General features: G+C 38.9%; 1 protein-coding gene across 1 annotated transcript; it reads right to left on the bottom strand.

The window, feature by feature from the left end:
* Nucleotides 1-4,672: 4,672 nt before the first annotated feature.
* Nucleotides 4,673-11,504, bottom strand: LOC307268439 (uncharacterized protein; the record flags this gene model as incomplete). The annotated part of the gene is made up of 5 exons (XM_080051070.1): nt 4,673-4,783; nt 9,346-9,474; nt 10,477-10,566; nt 10,705-10,860; nt 11,196-11,504. The coding sequence occupies 5 exons, from the start codon at nt 11,502-11,504 to the stop codon at nt 4,673-4,675; spliced, it is 795 nt and encodes a 264-aa protein (XP_079907196.1).
* Nucleotides 11,505-21,457: the final 9,953 nt, after the last annotated feature.

Below are 21,457 nucleotides of genomic sequence, written 5' to 3'. Positions count from 1 at the left end.
AAAAACTTTTCAATGATACTCAACTGTCTTTTTAGATGCACAATGCACATGTATTGCATCTGCTCCAATTTAAAAGACAGGAGTTTTATATAACAGCATATGACAGACATGAGGAAGTGACCGTTGCTCTGCCTTGTCTCATTCATGTGCTGGTTGTTTGCAGTCAGGCACCGTCTCTAATCTCAGGACCTCTGTGTCTGTCACCTGGCAACCAACTTGTTGCCTGGATACAACACGCTGTTTCTGATTTCCATTGGATCAAACAGGGTGCAGTGTTGAAGAGACTTGTGTCTTTGGGTTTCGGAAAGGGGTGCTGCATGATGTCAGCATTTAGAGAGGTTTTTCAACAAATATTGCTCCGGCAAATGAAATGGATTTGTTTGGTTGTGTGTGTGTGTGTGTGTGTGTGTGCGCGTGCAGAAATACATTTGCATATTTTTGACAGACACTGCATCTCTTTGAGCAGCTACTCTCCAAACTGTGTACTTACAGCTCATTGTCACTGAAGACCCATTTTCTTACTAGCGATCACACAAGCGGATGCACAATTCTAAAATCCAAGTTTATCGAGGCATCCTTGCAGATGATCCATCAGAGCTAATCTTAGAGACGTTGAGAGAGCGGCAAGAATGCAATTACCACCATTAGATAAGATTACATTTTCATTGTGTCTTTCTCTCCCATAACATAACATGTGTGGCCAGAAGAACAGTAAGTAAAGGTGAGATGGATTACGTCATTGGAAGGCTACTGAGACGAGACGGTGACTCATCGCGTTCACCGAAAAAACAAGGTGACCTAGTTTGGGAGGGGGAAAGAGACGCGAGGTAACATTCATAAAGTATGTCAGCTCTGGGGATGACATCACTTTAGTCTCACTCACTGGTGTTTCGAGGAACATTTTGCACACGGCATATAGGAAGAACTAGACCTCGTAGAAGTTTTCCATTAGTTGCAATGTGCTATTCAGTGTGAATAATAACATAGCTGAAAGGGATGGAAATCAAAATGCTATGTTTCCATTGCCTTTGAATTATCCTAAATTATAAGACATAAACCAGTCCTTAAGATTTGACCCGAGTGAACCAAACTGCCAATGCCATACAATAATAGACGGTTCCATTTTGGATCTGGTTCCAAGGATTTGATTTAACTCCACTGCCAACAATTCCCTTATTGATTGTTCTATTCACAAGTCTCTTTAGCCTCTTTCTGACAACCTCAGATGTCTCACCATAACCACTATAAGTGAATCATGCATGCACCAAGACCCGTGATTTATTTAGATAATTTCATTTGAATTTCTCTAGGTTAGTGCCCGCCTAATGCATCATGGGAGGCATCCAGAGTTTGTACACTCTGGATAAAATTGACTTAGTGTGTTTGATGGAGTCCATATACCCATCAACATTTTAAATTCCACCTGTTTGTTTTGTGGGTGCATGTCTAAGATACACTTTTCCTTACAAAAACAGAAACGAAATAGGTTCAAGTGAGTCTACAGTGTTTTTAAAACCAGAAGATGAAGTTGGATGGATCATGAAATGGAGATTGTTATTCATAGGGCTTCACAAACGCACATCTGAGATACTTTACGTCTTAATTCTTTAAATTTCTGACATGGTGTGACAGGAGGTACACTATTCATGACTACTTAAATGTCGGCAAGTAAACATTTTCACCTGCTGCTGGCGCTAGATGCCAAGCCAGCAAATAACCAAAATGCATCAGATTTTTAGAACGAAAATGTCTGGAGCATAAATGTAGACCAGATAGTTTTCGACATATTTCAGCCTGGACAAAATTATTGGTCTGACAAACCAATGGCCTGCCATCCCTAGAGGAAAAAGCACCAAGATGGACCTACACTGAAATCAAGAATGCTTTGTGCCATTGTACGTGTTATTAGTCTTTGTACATGCAAGACAAAGGGATAACTGTGATAGTTTGCATCGTTAGCAGCAGCCTAAATGACGTGACAATCTATTCATACAAAGCATGAAAAGTAATCACAGGCTGACAAGAAATCCACACACACGCACACACGCACACACACACACACACACACACACACACACACACACACACACACACACACACACACACACACACACACAGGTCAAATGAAATGCCATCCTTTCAAACCAAGCATGAAATTGATCCCAGTGGCCAAAAATAAATGGAAGAGGAAAATAATAATGGAAAATCAATGGCTTCCATCCTTTCTGACAATAACAGCAGTTATATGACATGAGCTGAAATAATGGCAGACCCTACAGAAAGAAAACAATGCGTATAGTCCATCTCTTTTCTTTTCAAGACGTCACAAAAATGGATAGTTTATTGATTGAGGTCAGAGTACGGCAGAATTGTGTGGCATAACCCCCAGTTCTATGTGAAAATCAGTGATATATTTCTAATTTAAGTAAAAAAATTTGAAGAAGATTACAGAAGTGACCTAATGTCAGCTTATCTAGCATGTTTTGGGATACCTATGTATAAACCTATAGCAACGCCCCGACTTAACTGACTGGTTGACTCCCACAGCTCTCGTCAACATATTTTCCAATTATCATTTGTTTCAACAACAATAAAAAAAAAAGTAAACTAAATAAACTAACTGTACACCATCTGTCTGGCATCAAAAAGGATACAGACACAGTAAAGGGACTCGCTGGTTGACTTTTCGCGCCCACACAGTTTCCCCAGGAACTAAAACAGATTCTTATAATGTGTGTGTTGAGGTGGCAAAGTGTATGTTTGTGTGTGTGTGTGTGTGTGTGTGTGTGTGTGTGTGTGTGTGTGTGTGAATTGGTATTATTGTGTGAGAGAGCTACACACATGCAGTTGAAGACCACTCACAGTAATCATAGTACAATACTGGATCACTTCTCTGGAAGACAAGCCACATGGATGCATGAGTATAGGACAGACACAGTAATGAATGAGGAAGCATCGTCAAGTATACAGTGTGACAGATTTGCCCAAGAACGCCATTAAGTGCCCGATTCAGAGCCCAATGAGGGGTCATTTGCATACAAATAGTGTGTCTGTACGAATCAATGATGGTGAGCGCACTGATATAGACTCCCATCACTGTTTTCCCTTTATTTCTGCCTGAAGGACATAGCCACAGGGGAGTCATGTGACAGAGAAGTGTCAAGAGAATATAGGGAACGACAGATTGATTCAAATGTTTTTCTTTGGCACAAATTATTGAAATGGTTGACTCACAGTTCTGCGGGCAGAGCCAAAGAACTGCACATTCCATGCATCTAACTTAGGAAAATTGAATTTGTTGCTTAGGTTTTATGATGACTTTTCATTGTTTTGATTTTGACCTGTGCTCCTTTCATGATAACATTGTTAGCTTATACAGCTTTTCAAATGCAAAATAAATTAGATTTCTTGGGACTTAGACAAATTAGTTTCAGCTCAGTCAAAGACATTACAGCAGCTCTGCCTTTTTTTGTAATTACAGCACTTTTAAAAGTTCTCAAATTGTGTGTTCACATCAGACGTGGTCTAGCTAAATAAGCAGTATTTGAGCACAGTGGCTACTTGCCTGCTAAACAGTTGGTTACGAGCTACTCGCTTTGCCACGACAGCCAACCAATCAATCAAAACTAACATATTTCTTCTACTTTATCCCTCCCATAGTCTTCCAACATCTCTCTTTACATGTCCTTCTCTCTGCTTCACGTTTTGGCTTGGGCGGCTCCTTGGTTGTACTCCATTTGACGGGCGATCTCATTAATCTGCTGGATGACTTGTCCACCTCTGTCATCCCTCTCTGGCACCTCACGTAATGGGCTCCTTCTGTCAAACAGTGTGTAATCGGCCCAGACACACAGACCACTAGCATTAGCTTTGGTCCCATTGTGGCCTTGTAAGGCTCGAGCCATGGCACTTTTATTTGTCTCCTGAATGTAGGCTCGGTGGTAAATGCATTCTGTAAAATGCCATGGAAAAAAAAAGTTGCTGTTCTTCTTCAATGTGTCTGGAGTTGAGTCTGACCTGTACAATGTTTTGTTTTAGTTGGGTTTGCGTCTGGCCTTTCAAGTTTTTTTGTTTCTAATGTGCCATAATTTTAAGGATAAACAGTTATATATTAAAACTGCCAATGAGATTTATATAAATATGTTGCCTATCCTAGTTTATATGCTCACAAAAGATCAGCTATGGTCACCAGTTAGTTGCTAACTTAAGCAGCTAGTAGGTTCTGTGTAAGTAGCATGGAGGTAGTGGAAATAAAGTTGATGAGAGCCGTGAGAGTCAACCAAAACAGTAAAGCTCGAAAACCAAAGCAATGAGCTGAAAGACACCTAAGTACTGAGGGATACTGTTGTGTTGGTGATAATCTTGGTTGGTTTGTTACTATGAATTACTTGTTTAATATCATACAAATCCATAACATCAATGGCTTTTATAAAAATATTGATTAGTAAAGCTATAAGTTATATTTATTTTTCACTGTCATACAGCAACACTTTGAACCAAGGCAAATTCCGTCCTTCCAACTATTTTAATTTTTTTCAGTCCTAACCCTCTCAGCTGAGATTGTCTGATGGACACATTACAGCAGATAATTCCTGACAATAATGGAAAAATCGGAATTATCATGAAATTATGGGTGACTTTCAAGCGTGCGGCCAACAGAAGTGGGCTCTGTTTAAATTCTCCCGACACATTCAGAGATTTCCGGAAGGGCTGTGAAGAGAAAGGATAATAGAAGGGCGATCTCGTCCGGCACGTAGTAAGGCTGAGATTGGTCAGTAGTTTGCTGGGACACAGGGTCGGGGAAATAGAGTAGACACAAGTTGACACCATTTGAGATCGAACATGTATAATCCATTAGGCTAATTGTTTGCACAGCCTTGGATGCATGTGTGTCATGATTCAATGACACATAATTGGAAGGCATCAGAAAGAAAGAAACCGGAGAGCTGTTCGTCACACATCATGATAATAGGCCCTTATCAATACAGCAATTTGATTGGTCCTAATCCCACAAGCCCTTGATTTCTGGTTGGTTTTGTTGCATTACAACTAACTTCTTAATACTATTTCAACTTTGACATTCCAGTTAATGGCTGCAGTGTAACAGTTTATTATTGACCTTGCAAATAACTCAACAAATGCTTCGAAAGGTACAAGTGTTCCTTGTGTTAACATTATTCTGTCCTAACTCCTTTCCCTTTACTTTCCACTACACAAGGGCACAGGGCTCATTACACTCTGTATTGGCGCCGAACATTGGCATGGATGTTAAGTCCAATACAGGGATTGGTAGACAACCTTCAAGAAGATGTTATCAGCCTTCTGCCTGCTGAGAAAGAGGCAGAGAAAGAGATGACCTGCGACGAGACAAATTGAGTCTCCATGTGGAACCAAGTTAAGCAGAAAATGGCCAAGAGCTCCAGGGGGTGACGCTGCCCCCACCTGCTGTCCCTCCCCCTCCAGCGCAACCGTTTCCCCCCATACCATCTGAACCACCAGCTGAAAACTTTACCTTTCTTGTGATTGGGGGTTTGAAGTATTGCAGCCAACTAGTCAAAGACTCAGTGGTAGCCTCCAGACTTGAGTTAATGATTTGGCTATCATATGCCCCTTTTTGAACGGGGTGGGTGAATTTAATGCCATGTGTCAGTAATCATATATTGAATATTTCAGAATTTTTGATTGCTCTGTCATCTTTAGATCACTATAGTTATATTCTCAAACATTTGACCCTTCAATGATCACACTGCTCATATCAGTGACCACATTTGGTCAACGTTGTTTTTAATCATATAGTATTATTCTAAAATTCAGAATTTAGTCCAAAAAAGCACTTTTTTTTTATAATACCTTTAAAACTTTGACCATTAATTGTAGCACCCCATAAGGCTAATCACTCTTTTTTTTACATGCTTAAGGACAGTGCCAAGATACATCATTTATGCAGGTCTGGTATTTCATAGACAGCCCAGTGGTCTTCGTCCAAAATAGCATCAGCTCCCTATTAACTCCAGTGAGGCTGATGGGCTAGAGAACATCTACACGTTCAACACGATTAAGGAATCATTTTTCATCTGAATTGCTCCTAATCTGTGCGACTCGTCACTTTAACATTAATTGGCTCATTAAATCACTGCCAGCGGGGCTGACGCACCATGTGAGATTAATAAGCTCCATGTCTGTGGTGTGGAGGAAAAAAAAAATCCTCCACAGATTCCATTGAGCAGTTTGGCCCAACGCAAAGAGTCCTGAGCTGGGTGATGAACGCAGGTAGGAACGCCTCTGAAATAGACAAAGTTTAAAATCACACTAATGCTCAATAAATATCATGTAGAGGTGTTGAGAGCCGGGTCAGAGAAATGAAGCAAAAATGGCCAGGAGAGCAAGTACATCAGTCTGCAAAAGAAGCCAGATTAGCTGCTATGCTAGTCGCTGGGTCTCCACTACAGCCACACAAGTGCCACTGATTGCTTTTTGTTTTCTCCTCCGGAAAATGACTAAAAAGCCCGTAACAGTGAGTTATTTTACAGGGCTGCACAACAAAGGCAAGATGGTAAAATAACACTGCTTTACAATCTTCATTTATCTTTCCCTCTGTCCAGAGAGGATGAAATATTTATGTTTTGATCCTTGTCTACAAAAGATAAGTCCCACATTGTAAAATGACATTATATCTAACTATTAGTTTTACTGTATTATCTTCACATCTATTAAAGGAATACTTCACCCATACGGAACGGGTGTTCTATTAATACAAAATCACTACTATAATATAATGTTTGAGGTTTTTCTTCCCTCAGTCTTCCCTAGGCCCAGCTGTTTTGTTAATCCTAACCCTACATTTGACCATGTGTGATGTCACACATGGTCAAATGTAGGGTTAGACAGTGAGACCATGAAACACGCTTTCTGCCTTTTCTTAGGCTAGGATGAATCGATTTCTAAAATGTTTGCACATTTATACCACATAGGATCTCAGAGTTCAATACACCTTCATATTCCCACCGTGAAGTAGGTCTTTAACTTCACAGTTCAGTATCAATTGGCCTGTTAAACGTTGTGTAATGCTTCCAGTGGCTCTGAAGAACCTTTTTCTATTTGAAATGAATACAATAACTAATACAGTATAATACATTGTTGTACTGATATGGATGCTCCAGCTTAGCATTGCATTTTACAGATAGTTGAGAGACTTAAACAGCTGGTAAACTGGCAGCCAACAATGCTTGAACATCAGGGGCCAATGGAGAATGCGTTGCGTATGGTGAAAAGTGGAATGGAACCCGTAGGACCATCTCATAATTACCAATGGGCTCATGATAGCAATTAACAAACTTTCTTTGTTAATCCGTTCTGCCGTGATTACATTTGCATATTTCCATAATGGAGAATGCTTCACACTGACTAAGCCCATTCACCACTTAATATATTATACTGGAAGATTCAATACACATGAACAACATGAAACATGTGCATATTATAATGGTTGACTGAGAACAGCAGGAATGTACCTCTTTAGTGTCAGGCTTGCGCTTTAAAGAACCCCCATCTTCCTGTGGTTTAGTAAATTGTACATCACGCTCCACATATTTTCAGCATTAAACATACAAAAAAGTGTTATATCAACTCGTTCATAGTGCATCGATAACCATCAAAGCACACATCCTGAGGGAAAAGTTTGGAAGTTAGAAAGTGTGAGTGGTGTCGTGTCTGCACATTAAATCGTGTGGTAAAATTATTTCTGGGATGAATTTAAAAACTGCTAAAAAAGTTTATGGACATGGTCATGGAAACCTTTTTCATTGCAAGTATGTACTCACCTGTGTTTTTAATCTAAAGGTGAGGCAGTTATTCACACACAGCTGCTGTACACTGGATATGTGGATGACTTAAACCTGCAGTGTGTAGAATTTTGGGTTTTATTTTCTAGCAGATTTTGTAGAAAATAATTATAATATCCATACGTACGTTTAATTTAGTGGATAATAGCTGATTTTTTTTTTTTTTATTATTATTATTTTCCTTAGAAAGGGTCTCATATATGTCCATATTTCTTCATACTTTGGACCAAGGCCTTGTCACCGCCATTTTGGAAGTGTCATAGCTGGAATGTCATCAGGTGCATTGTTTAAAATTTAGAATTGTTCTTGTCCTTGAAGGCCACTGTAGCTTCTGTTATTATTCGAAAGGGGTGCACTGAAAAAAATTTGGAGTGTGATTTACTTAAAAAAACCTCTGTAACAATTTGCACGCAGAAATTCCAAGTAAATTTAACTGAGGGAGCAAATTATATATAATATGATATTCTCAAGTTAAATCTACTTACCAATAATGATTAAGTTTAACGAAGAAATTCTTGTAAAGTTTACTAGCAAATTTCTGCTTTCATGAGTACATTTTACACAATCTCCTTCAGTAAAATTTACTCTTGGACTAGCACTGCATTTACTTACAAATTTCTGTAAAAAATACTACTTTTTTTCCCAAAGCTTTTAATTGGTTGGACCTAGTTCTTGTTTTAGCATTATTTAAGTAACATTTATTTGAGTAACATTTACTTGAAAAAAACCCTGTAACAGTTTTGCACACAGAAATTATTTGTAAGTTTTACTCAGGAAATTAAGTAAAGTTAAGTAACAGTAAGAAACACAAAACATGAAATTACTTTATAAAAAGCACTTTTATTTTCCAACACTATTGCAATAGGTAATTGCTTACAGTATTCCAACACATTGACTGGCATTAGCAGATACATTTAAAAATAAAAAAAACAGTGTTGCCAGTTAGAAAACAACAACAACTAAACTCTCTCTCTCTCTCTCTCTCTCTCTCTCTCTCTCTCTCTCTCTCTCTCGTCCCTATCCTTGAGTGAGTGAGTTTGAAGAAAGAACTGCCTAAAAGTATCACTTTAAAGTGCAATAACTGCAAGTACCATAAAGTGCAATAACTGAAAAAAAAATATGACTTAGGCAATTATGCTATGAGACTAACAATATGTCAGTTACCATAACAGAATATACAAACATGTAATCTTACAAACTGGGCTCAAATATTTGGAACAGGACATTTCTTTATCTAACTAGCTCCCAAGTATTTCCTCTGAACCACAACTTCAACAATGCAACTGGTTCAGGAACCGGCACAGATACAATCATCTCATGATAGAAGTTTGTTGTGCAAAGCCCGGACTTTGGGAGACATCTTCAGGATGTCAAGCTCAAGAAAGAGCTTCTGAAACACTTCGAATGTGTATTTCAACTTTGGTGGGTAACTCAAGTTCATTGCATAGATAAAACCCATGAGCAGAAGGCAAGCCTTTGCCACACTTTTACAATCATCAAGAACCTCTTTTCCCTCGATGATGATCAAGACATGGGCAGGGCTGTGGCCTTCCTGTGCAGTACTTCCATGGACGACAACAATCTTCAAGACATGATGAGCATGGTCATCTCTGATGGCTTCTTTGCTGACATCCTGTCAAAAACATATGAATCAGTGCTTGGAAGTCATTATACTAAAGATATTTTCTTTAAAGTTCCTGAATATGCAAGAGGTGATTTACTGGGTTGGCTTATTTGAGTGGCCATTTACTACTTATACAATAATGCAACAGAAATAAGACGCTCAGAGCAAGAAATTGGTTAAATGCTGGGTATGTATGTACACAAGTACTGATTTTAATTAATTTAATTTTCACATAGATGGACACTTAACTTAAGTTATTATTTATTGAATTTCTTTTCAGATCTTTCTCAGTTCAAGCTAACCCTACTTTGTGCCTTTCATCTATTGGTGTACATTGCGGTCCAGATGTAACAATCGTTTTTTTTCTCAGAGATGATGAACTGGCATTATTTCAAAAACCCATAAGGTTGTTAAAAACTTTAGATATTTTCAGAATCCTCAAATACTCTTGAAGAAAAAATCATTTTGCTGTACTGTTTTGTTTGGACTTGAAACCCAGGTACAATTAGCAAACAGGTTAAAGACAATTTCACCAGACAATATTTTTTCAGTCTTTTTAGAATAGTCTTGAGGACTATGAAAACCATGTCAGACTACCAACACATATTTTTAAATATCCTTTTGGGTTTTTCAGACAACACAAGTTAATTATATTTCACAGAATATGTTATCTCTGTGACCCAAAGTAATGCTAATACACGGAGAGGCACAAACCTGGGCCAACCCCTAAGATGTGCTTAGCTCCAAGGACATAAACAGGTAAGTATACTGTATTCAGTGTTGAGGGAAAATGTGAGATTGGCTGTGATTCAACAAAAATAAATAAGAAAATGGGTAAAAATTTAAAAAATACATTGAAATAAATGAACATTTTTAAACATTTCAGATACAGCACTAGTCATGTATCTTAAGCACCAATTTAAGTTATTGAATTTAAAAGGTTTTTCCCCTTGGAGAAGAAACAAATTTAATATGGTCTGAATAATAATTTCACAAATGTTCAAAATGTACCTGATAGTCTTTGATGAGTTCCTCTGCAGACTCTCCAAGGAACTCCATCAAGCAGCGGATGGTGACATCTCTTCTGCCTTCAGCATGTTGCTGTAACACAGACAGAAGTGAATTTATTGCTGAGAACAAACATATTATCTTTGTTCAAATGAGCTGACGTGTCATCAGTTATCCTATGTATTTATTAGCTCAACATATGACGACAACAATTATATTTTTAAACTTTACCTGGCTGAGTGAATCCAGCATAGGCCTTGTTTTTGTGCCCGGGACCCCGCCCTTTGTCTGAAATATCTCCAGGAGTTTGGTTGAGTAACTGTCCAATTTTGACAAAAAAGTTCGCTCCAGATGAAGAGTTGTGATCCTTCTGAACTCCTCTTTGATCTGAAACAATTACAAATAAAAAAAAACACAACATGATCATGACAACCCACCTTGCTTGAATAATAAAGTAGTCCTCCCAGTTTAATACAATACTACTAAGCAGCAACACAATCTATAGCTTTCAAAATGATGATCAATTTTAAGCAATACTTCTGTTAAAATATACTTAGTTGCTACATTATACAGTCCACCTTCCTAAAATGAATGTAATGTAATACCACTGTTTTTGCATGGTGAACTTCATAATCTTGCAAAGTGTATCTTACTTATATTCTTCCAGCCTGTACACACAACAATACAAGCATCAGGTAAAGAAACACAAGAACTGGATTTACCTGAGTTTCACAGAACAGCCCAGGCCATCTCTCCATGAGGTCTTGGACTGCAGGGCACTGCTGGACAACTTCCATTCTTCGATAGGAGAAAGACCTCTCCATTTTCTCACCAATGATCTTCTCACAGTTTTTCTTCTTTACTTCCTGCAACAAATCCACTCTCTCCTTCTCTAAAGAGTTCTGTGTCTCAACAAGTGGCAGTGGTGGCAAGTAATTAACTTCTGCCTTCTTTGGCTTTTTGATGTCTTTGGATGAACCCTCTTCAGAGATTCTTCTTTTCAGGGAGTTAACATCATCATAATTGCCCATTTTGTATTTGAATCCTCTGTTGCCAACTATATAAGCCATTAAAAGACCCCGGGTCTTTGAGGCATGGGTACTTTTCAACCAAAGCTTCTACCACAGCTAAAACCTGGAGACCAGTTGGGTATGTTGTATATGAAAATATGGTGTCTGCTAGCCTCTCGAGTATGCTACTCGTCACTTTTGGATTGTTCAACAGTGTGCCATCCTTTTCATAGGCTTGGTTTCCTACTTCCATCATAAGGTCTACATCATGAGGAAAGGCAGGTATTGGAAACGTTGCCGGCCATGGCTGAGACCATAAAGATTGTCCACTTTCATCCGAGGAGGACAGCAGGATTGTGTCCTGAGAATCAGAAGACTGGCCAGCGCTTGTATCAGAAGACTGTTCTGGAACTAAGGATTCGACATGAGATACTTCCACAGGACTGAGAGTTAGGACATTTGGTTGAGTAAATACAAGCTTTAGTGTAGCCTTGTCTTGCACTTCTTCAATGGAGCTTAGAGTGAAAAACTGGCCTCCAAAATCCAAGTCTTGATACATCACATTAAACGCCCTGGTGATATGAAATGTCTCTTGAATAACATCATTAAGGTCCTGAAGGGAGTTTGGGATGCCTAAAGGTAGAACCAGTTTACGAATGTCATCATCATCCAAGATGATCCGCAGCTTTGCCGGGGTATCCATCTCCACAGGAAGAAGCTGCAGTAATACAGAACAGAGGAATGAATCAACATGAAATAAAGCATACTGTCACCACCACTGTGTTGTGCCAGGAAAAATCCTACATATGAAATTATTTACATTGAGGCAGTATTTGTATTTTTTAACATCTTTCCAAATAGTATTTATTTTTTGGCACCTCTTTTACTTGCAATATATATTCCTCTTTTAAAAATACATGTGACTTATTTAAATATATTTCCCTTTAAAAATGTTTAAATGAACTGTATTGCCATTAGGCCTACTGTTTTAAATCAGCATGCAAGTTTCAACAAAGAAAATTAAATAAATCAGACTGTATTTATATCACAATCATTTATGAGTGAATACACTTATAACATACTGACTTCTAAGTCAAATGGGCCATCACTGCTTCACTAACAAACTGCATTTAATGTTACTGGAGTGATAGCAACTTAGCTTGGCTAGCTTCAATGTTAAACAATGCCTGGTTTAGTTTAGCAGCTAGCTGCCTTTGCGATTAGCATTAGCTTCGTGGCTAACATCATTAACAATCTTTTAAACATTTTAAACCAATTACAATGATACAGCCTGTGCCACAGCGGTGTTAACACTCAATAACTCATACTAGTCTTAAGAGAAGTAACATTATCTGAACAAAGCAAGCATTGTGTTGTCAGTTTAACCAACAGGCTAATATCAGCAAGTCAAAATGGTGCCTCCATTCAATGCTAACTTTACCGGACCTCAAAACACAACGGGCCCTAGATGAAAGAGGCTCCTCGCGTTCGGTATCACACACTGTGGCACTGTTATCCCTGCAGCCCTGTTTACTTAAATGTCCATGCTGTTTACCTGTGCTATGTCTGTGTCCATGGACCTCTAAAAAGGACTCATGCAAGTCCAATAGTGTTTTGGCGCAAGTCCAAAACAGCCTGCGGAGGCGGGAAGAGCCGTTAGCCGGTTAGCTGCTAAAATAGTAGAACAATGACTAAGCCGACAGACCATTAAAAAGTTAGTTAAGCATATAAGTTAACATACCCCAAGGCTCCACGTCCATGAATTGTCTCATCAGATGAGCACCGAAACAATCCCCCAGTCGAAGTGTGTCGTCCAGAAGTCCTGTTAATGCCTAGTTCCTCCGAATTCAAAATGTACTGAACTCATCCACTGAGCATGCGCAAGATTGCAAGCTTACATACTATATTTGTATACTATCTATGCCTATTATCTAAGTAAAGTTTACTTGCTTATGTCAGGCTGTACGGTCAATACAGTTGTTATGTTAATATTACTTGGAAGGATGGATAATATTTACATATACAAATGAGGATACATAATTACAAATAAAAATCAAGTAACACATTAAATAAAGGGTGACATTTTGAAGTAGAAGCACTGAAATCATATTTCCTTGTAAAATGTAATCAAATAATCAAGTAATAATTACAAGCCCAAAAAATCATTTTTTTCAGTGTGGGGTTACCCAGGGAGCGTTGCATTCTAGAACTTTCTTGATGATGTCATATTACACACTGCCCCTTTAATTCAGGTTGGATGCATGTTAAATAAATGTGAATTTCTCTATATGTCTGATGATAAATGAAATAAAACGACCAGACGATTGAGCCAAAATAATCAGCATTTTTGTCACCTCGCCTCGAGACGTTGAGGTTAAGTGAAACCCAAGCGCAGCCTTTAGAGAAATTGAAGCGACGTCAATTCCGCACGAAGCAAATCTGTGATTGTATGAGAGCTTTTAATCAGGCAGCAACAGGAACACTTTCTCTAAGGGCTCTCCTGTCTGACAATTGAGCGATTCCTTTTTCATGCTTTTAGCATTTTCAATCTACTTTACAGTACAAAGTGAGTTTAACATAGTCTAAAGTACAACTTCTTAATCACAAGGTTAACAGTGATAATAATGTGCTGCCTTTCCGATCCCAGCTAGATTGCTATTAAAAGTATTTTTGAAGTATTTTTAGTCACGCTAGTGGTGTGTTTCAAACACAACAAAGTATTTTAGCAGGTCTAGCCTTGGGACAGGGGCAGTTCCGTTTTGGCTATTTGGCTAATGAAGCATTCGCTGGTGAAAACTGAATGTGGACAGAACCTATCTAAGACAAGTGCAATGACTACAAAGAATATAAACACAGATTCCAGATCAGTTTGGAGGAGTCACTATAAACAACAACACTTTCATCGCAACACACTGCAGTTCAGAGCAGGTTAGTTGTTGTGTTAGCTGTCATCAGCCACCGATGACATGGAGCTAAAGAGACCCATCTGGAGACGACAAGTTGGTGTGTGGAGCTGCCGGCTCTGCTGCTCTGTGATTGGACAAGGCTGCTCAAACCTGCTTCAGTGATGTCGCTCCCTTGGTCTGGAGGAGCACGGTGGAAAATCCAAAGTGACTGAAATGATGTAAAGTAACAACACTACTGGCTTTTTATAGAATAAGGGACCACCTTGCCTTCCGTCGGCATGGTAACTGGTTGCCTTAATTGGCCACCGCCATTCCTGCTGAACCGAGGCCTTCCTCCCCTTTTCGCTGTCTCGTGTGTGCAGTTCTGGATAATCAAGTTGGTGACAGAGAGGTGAACGGATTTGACTTGGGCTAATCAACACACGCACACACACACACACGCACGCACGCACACACACAGATTTTGCTTCCATTACCTCACTGCTAATAGCCTCTCCTTTTTCCTCTCTATCAGCGACTCTGACACACTGCTGCTTCCGTTTAGCTTTAGCATTTGTCCTGCTTGTCATCATGGGGGGCCCTAAGAAGGATCATTTTGGGGCCCTAGCTTGTAGTGTATTAGTATTGCCACCGCGAACTGTACGCAATTATAAGTGGAATTCACAAATGGTACACCGAAACATGGCTGCAATGTTTTCAAGTTGTGGTCATGTCAACCACTGTCCACAGCGCAGGGAAAACAAAGCTAAGGTCACTCTGTTGCAATTGTGGAAGGAGGCTGCCTCTGTATTAACAGACTTAAAACATAGAAAAGTAAATCTTTGTGGATATCGGTAGTGTAAGGCTAAACCAAGATGAAGGGACTTTGTGGACTTGGCTCCGTGTGAAAACAACAAGGCAGGAGCAAACAGTGATTTGATGAGTGTTTAGGGGAAAGGCAGCAGCTCAGCCAAAGCGGAACAGATGTGATGTTTTCTGTTGTCACTTGCTTGTGGAACACTGCTGCCAAGTCTCATTATTACCAGGCATGGATTACAACAGGGAATAGTTATGAATAAGGTGTGAATAGAAGCCTTATTCACAGATCTTCTTATACACTCAGGTGCCTGAAAGTCTAACACAAGACTATCTCAATATGATCCCATCTGCCAGCATTTGCAATACCGCACATCACACTTGATAACTCCAAATGGACTCGAGGGCAGTCAGTTTATTTGCACTGACAAGATAATACGAAAGCCTATAGGAAGCTGAAGCTGATGTGTGTAAATTGGGTTTTTTTCAGGCTCTTATCATTGCGTTCTATCTGTGTATTAGGGGTTCCAATGTTCAGGTTGAGAGGTATTCCAAACACTGTCTTGAAATGGGTTTTATTTTCACCACCACTGAAAAAACAAACATAGTAGGCTGCAACCAAGTGTTGGATAATAATGGACACATTCTACACAGATGAATTATTACTATTTCACACTTCTTTCTCTCTAATTAAATTGCTGAGACATCACACTGTATGAAATAAGTGGGAGCAGGCAGGAGATCATGTGACCCACTGCAATATCTCATGCTTTAAATACCAGAGTGTCTGTCTGTCTATTTGTCAGTTTACATTATTCACATACTAGAGTGTGTTAATAGCTGATTTTTGATTCATATATTTTTTGTTCTTACCTATGAACGCTACACACAGAGTAAACCATTATACACTCACCGGCCACTTTATTAGGTACAGCGTTTAATTTTCTTGTTAACACATATAACTAATCAGCCAATCACATGGCAGAGGCTCAATACATTTAGGCATGTAGACCTGGACGGGACAACTTATTGAGGTTAAAACCGAGCAACGGAATGGGGAAGAAAGGGGATTTAAGTGACTTGGAACATGGCAATGTTCATGGTGCCAGGCGGGCTGGTCTGAGTATTTCAGAAACTGCTGATCTACTGGGATTTTCACGCACAACAGTCTCTAGGGTTTACAGAGAATGGCCCGAAAAAGAAAAAATACCCAGTGAGCGTCATTTGTGTGGACGTAAAATACCTTGTTGAAGTCAGAGGTCAGTGGAGGATGGGCAGACTGGTTCGAGATGATAGAAAGGCAACAGTAACTCAAATAACCACTCGTTAAAACCAGGGTATGCAGAATACCATCTCTGAACGCAAAACACGACCAACCTTGAAGCAGATGGGCTACAGCAACAGAAGACCCCACCGGGTGCCACTCCTGTCGGCTAAAAACAGGAAACTGATGCTACAATTCTCAGAGGATCACCAATATTGGACAATAGAAGATTGAAAAATCAAGCCTGGTCTGATGAGTCTCGATTTCAGTTGAGACATTCAGATGGCAGGTTCAGAATTTGGCGTTAACAACATGAAAGTATGGATTCATCCTGCCGTGCACCATCAACCATGCCATGTTCAAAGTCACCTAAATCCCCATTCTGATGCTTGGTTTGACTTCAGTACATTGTCTTGACCACGTCTAAATGCCTAAATGCATTAAATTGCTGCCATGTGATTGGCTGATTAGCTTTTTGTTTTTATAAGCCATTGAACAGGTGTACCTAATAAAGTGGCCGGTGAGATGTATATACAGAACATATGTTTGCCCATGCAGGACAGGTATTCCCCCCATACACCTGTGGGCCACTCTACTCTACACTCTGGTTCAATAGTCCCACTCTGCCTATGTGGGGGAGTGTGGGTTTTTACCAAACATAATATATAATGCAGGACATGATACAACAACAAATATAATTTAGGGTAGTGCTATCTTAAGTTTTTAACCTTTTAAATCCAGCGTTTTTCCCTGTCTGTGTTAACATGACACGCATTTAATGTTACGGACATGCAGGGCAGGCCAAGGCCAATTCACATTCATAGTTTAATTGTGATGCTCTATTCCAAAGAACTCCAGCTTGTTTAAATTCGTGCATCACTCACAGCAAATGCCACGTTCTTCAAGGTGTCAAATCATGGCCGTCGCTATTTGTGGTGACAAGCTCTTCTAGCCTTTTCATGATCACCTGTTCAGGCCTCCTGATCACCTGAGTTCAAATGAGGAGCAGACGCTGGTGGAGTGGAGCTCTGTGCTAGCTGCTGGAGTCATTTGCAGGGTGGCAGGGGGTCTCATGGTCTACCAGCTCTCTGCCGATCATCCTAAAGTCATCAGAGGCAGAAATGAACTGTGTTGTTGACAGGCTCTCTCTGGCTGTGTTCCAAAAAGCCCTACTAACGTCCTACTCCTACTCATTTTGACATAAATTTGAGTATGTTGTGGTTGTGTATGCAAGTTTGTGTTGGCCGAGAAATGCCTGGATGAGTAACGTAATTTTCGGACTATAAGCCGCGCTTTTTCCCCATTTTTCGACCCTGCGGCTTATATAACGGTGCGGCTAATAATATAATAATTACACAGCACAGTATATGTTCTGTAGCTACTATTGCACTAAATGGTAACACTTGAATACGTTATGCAAATATGCAACTTGTTTGTTGAAATGTTAATAAATGGGAGCTTCCTCAAGCAGCCATCTCTTTCCCGACAATCCCCTCTGTGCACGAACTCTTACATATGGTAATTAAACATTAAAACACCTGCGGTTTATAGTCCAGTGCGGCTTATAGTGCGGAAAATACGGTATTTACCTCCGGGAAGATTTTGTGCATGGATTGATAGGTTACTTGTCCTACTCAACCGCCCCACAATGCATTGTGTCTTTTCAAACAACACAGAAGATTTCCTTTTAAAAATTCTTTATTGCTTCTGTATACTTCAGTGTAAACGGTCCGACAGTAGACAAGTATGTAGTATATACACACGTTGAGTATATGGCGATAGTAGGGCTTTTCAAACTAAACCTCTCTCTCTCTGATATAGAGCGGAGCAAAATATCAGCTTGGATTTTTATCATCGCCGGCGCCTATCAATATGACTTTATTGATAGAAGAAATAAGCTTTTACTCCCAACTACTACCAAACAGATCTCAAAGGTCAGGGTCGGTTTTCATTTTCTCTATCTTGTTTTTGAAGATAACCCGTAACCTTCTTAACAAACATTACATACTGTAGTGTGTGGGCAACTCGTACAGGTAACTGTGCTTCAGGGTTTTCCCAGCTTTGTCATCTTGTTGCTAGGAAACATCTCAATGGATTTTTGACCTTGTTCAGCACTTTGGGGCCGTGAGCGTTTCTTATCGGCCTGTATCAAAGACTTCCTGCATCAGTCAATACATGCACGGTTAAGTGGAGCAATGGTTATAACTCGACTAGGCCATTATTAGGCCATTCCACCAAACGGGTGACTTTCGCATGTTGCAACTCTTCCAAATTAAACTTCAGATTTTTTTATTTTTCAAAGCTGAATCTCATAACTCGTATATTTAACCATTCAAAACATATATTGGTCAATCTCAGGAAATTGTATTGAATTTTTAACTAGGTTTATAATATATATAAATGTATAAAAGTAACAGGTTTTTATCAGTGTTATAAAATACATATCTTAAATTCACAATCAGTCGATGTGGAAGAGACATTGCTTAATAAATTAATGTATGTTATAATTCATTTTCATGCAAATGTATAGTCTACCTTTGAAGGCTTGGGGACAGAAATGTCAACCATTTGGTGAATGGAAAGTTTTGTGAACCCTACAGAGATATTCCGTTATTTTCCTTAAAAATACTAAACTAGACTAAGCAATGATAAGTTGTACTCAAATTCATTGCATTGACTTTTCAAATAATTGATTAAAACAAAAATAAATTATATATTGTCATTGTTAATTTAATGAAAGAGATTGATCTAACAAAAAGTCAAATTTCATGGGTGCAGAAATATGTGAACCCCCTAGTTAATAGGCTATTTCACCTCCTTTAACTGCAATAACCTCAACCAAATGGTTTCTGTATCAACCAATCAGTCCCTCACATCTGTTTGGTGGATGTTTGCCCACTCCACGTGGACGGGTTCCGGTCATTGCAATTGGATTAAGATCTGGACTTTGAATGGAACAATCCAGAACGTAGGCTATCGGAAAAAAGAGTGGAATTGATAAACACACATTTATTTAATATAAAAAAAATGCTAGTATTGATAAAATGAACTAATAATGGTTAAACTAAATATAACTCCAAAAGGCTCAATAGGTTCACACACTTTCAAGCAGCACTGTAGTTGGCGGTATTCCCCCATTCAACTGCTTTCAGCTCATTCAGGTTGATTTATTACATCACATGTCAAGCTAGCAGCTAACTTGTTAGCGAGCAAACGGTTAGCGAGCGTCTGACAGTTGGCGAGCGACAAACTGGTACCATGTTGAGGGGCAGGATGGATAACTTTACAGATGTACATTTCTTACGTGCTGTACGTACGCATGGCTTTCTTTTTCTTCCTAAGTTGCGGGAAGCTGTGGAGCATGCTCAGATCCACTAGGCCAGTTACGGTTACCGTTTGACCGTATACATGCAGGAATAGCTCTGCCGCCTCTTACCCACACACATTGTTTTGTTCTGTCACTATCTATGTTGTTTTATTGAAAGGACACAGTGGTTGTCCACAAGGAATAAAACAGTAGCCTTATACAACATTATTGATTGCATTATGATAAATCAATATATACATGATGCTATATATAAACAAGACATGTAAGATGGAAATAATGTCCTTTTATCAAGTTTAGTTCAGGTGAATGTTGTTGTGTTATTACTAGGTTTGAAGAAAAATACAGGTGGTTTGTCTTTTCATAGTTGTGAATCTTTCAAAGACCGTTTTAGCGTTTTTTTGAGATACTCGAACCAGAGTTTTCTTATGGAATTTTCCTTTGAAATGACTAAAAAAAATAAACTGTTTCTAATTGATAGAAATGTTTCTAATAATCCACCAATTCCTTTAACTCTATTGTACTGGTTGGTTTCCCTTTGAGAGATTTAGCTGTCAATCATTTATTCTGGTCATGATTCCTGGTAACTCCTGTCATGACGATACAGTAGGTCTACATATAATAAAAACTGTGTATGGAAGACAAGTGGCTATGTTGGAGAACCTCATTAAAATGACACTGCTTTGCTGTTTTTTATTCAGAAACTGGTGAGGCAGATATTCATCATACAAAAGGAATATATGTTTACAAAACAGCGGGAGAGGAAATCACATGTCACAATGGATGAGATTTATAGAGAATAATCATGTGAATTCATGCAATATATACACATACACAAAAAAAAGTGCACATACTGTATAAGTAAACAGTTTTAATATCGTGTTTTTTAGAACGTGCAACCAGTGTCATAGAAGATAATAGAGTAATGGTATGTTATTTTCCTGTGTATCTGTAACAGAAATCCCCCACAGCAGCAGTAAAACCAACACTTCCACCTACAAACATCTGCACACGTTAGCAGGGTGACCTTGCTTCCCCTCTCCTCCTCCTCAGTCCTATATTCTCCATATTGTTTACCTCCCGTGCTGCACTCCAGTTGTAATGTGTTTGTGTTTTTTTTTTAAATTTCCTATTGAGCTTGAAGGCAATTGGAAAATCTCAATAAGGTAGCATGATACAAATGCCATGGCTCCTCCATTAACTTGCCAATATCGCAACCTGTCTCAAGCTGGTGCCATTTTTCAGTTCAATTTAACCTGTTTTAACGGTGGAGGCAGCCTTTCTGGAGAACGCTTGTTGTCAAATCACTTTTGGTCAAAATGAGTGAATGTCTCCTAACGATCCGCTACCTATACCTTATAATATTTTTACATTTTGAAAAAAAAATACACAAACTGATGTAAACAAAGGAGCCCACCGTAGCTAGCAACATGGCCATTTCATCATTCGACTGATTCTAGACTAGAGTGATGAATTGCATTTGGGTGGATGACAGCCCCCCAAAAAGGTTAAAAATAAATATTCAAATATTTGACATGTGAATTATTGAGATTAGTTGTACTGATTCTTAAATTTCTCAAAAGATATGTGGTCTTTTAGATTTTTAATTGAAATATGTATTTATTCACCAATTTGTTTGAGTCTGTGCTTAAAATTGTCATTTGGTGTGACATCAAAGTTTTTG

This window comes from Ammodytes marinus (assembly GCF_949987685.1).
Source record: "Ammodytes marinus genome assembly, chromosome: 22".
Taxonomy (NCBI): Eukaryota; Metazoa; Chordata; class Actinopteri; order Uranoscopiformes; family Ammodytidae; genus Ammodytes; species Ammodytes marinus.
The sequence above is the reverse complement of the archived record's forward strand: the minus strand, read 5'-3'. Positions and strand labels throughout refer to the sequence as shown.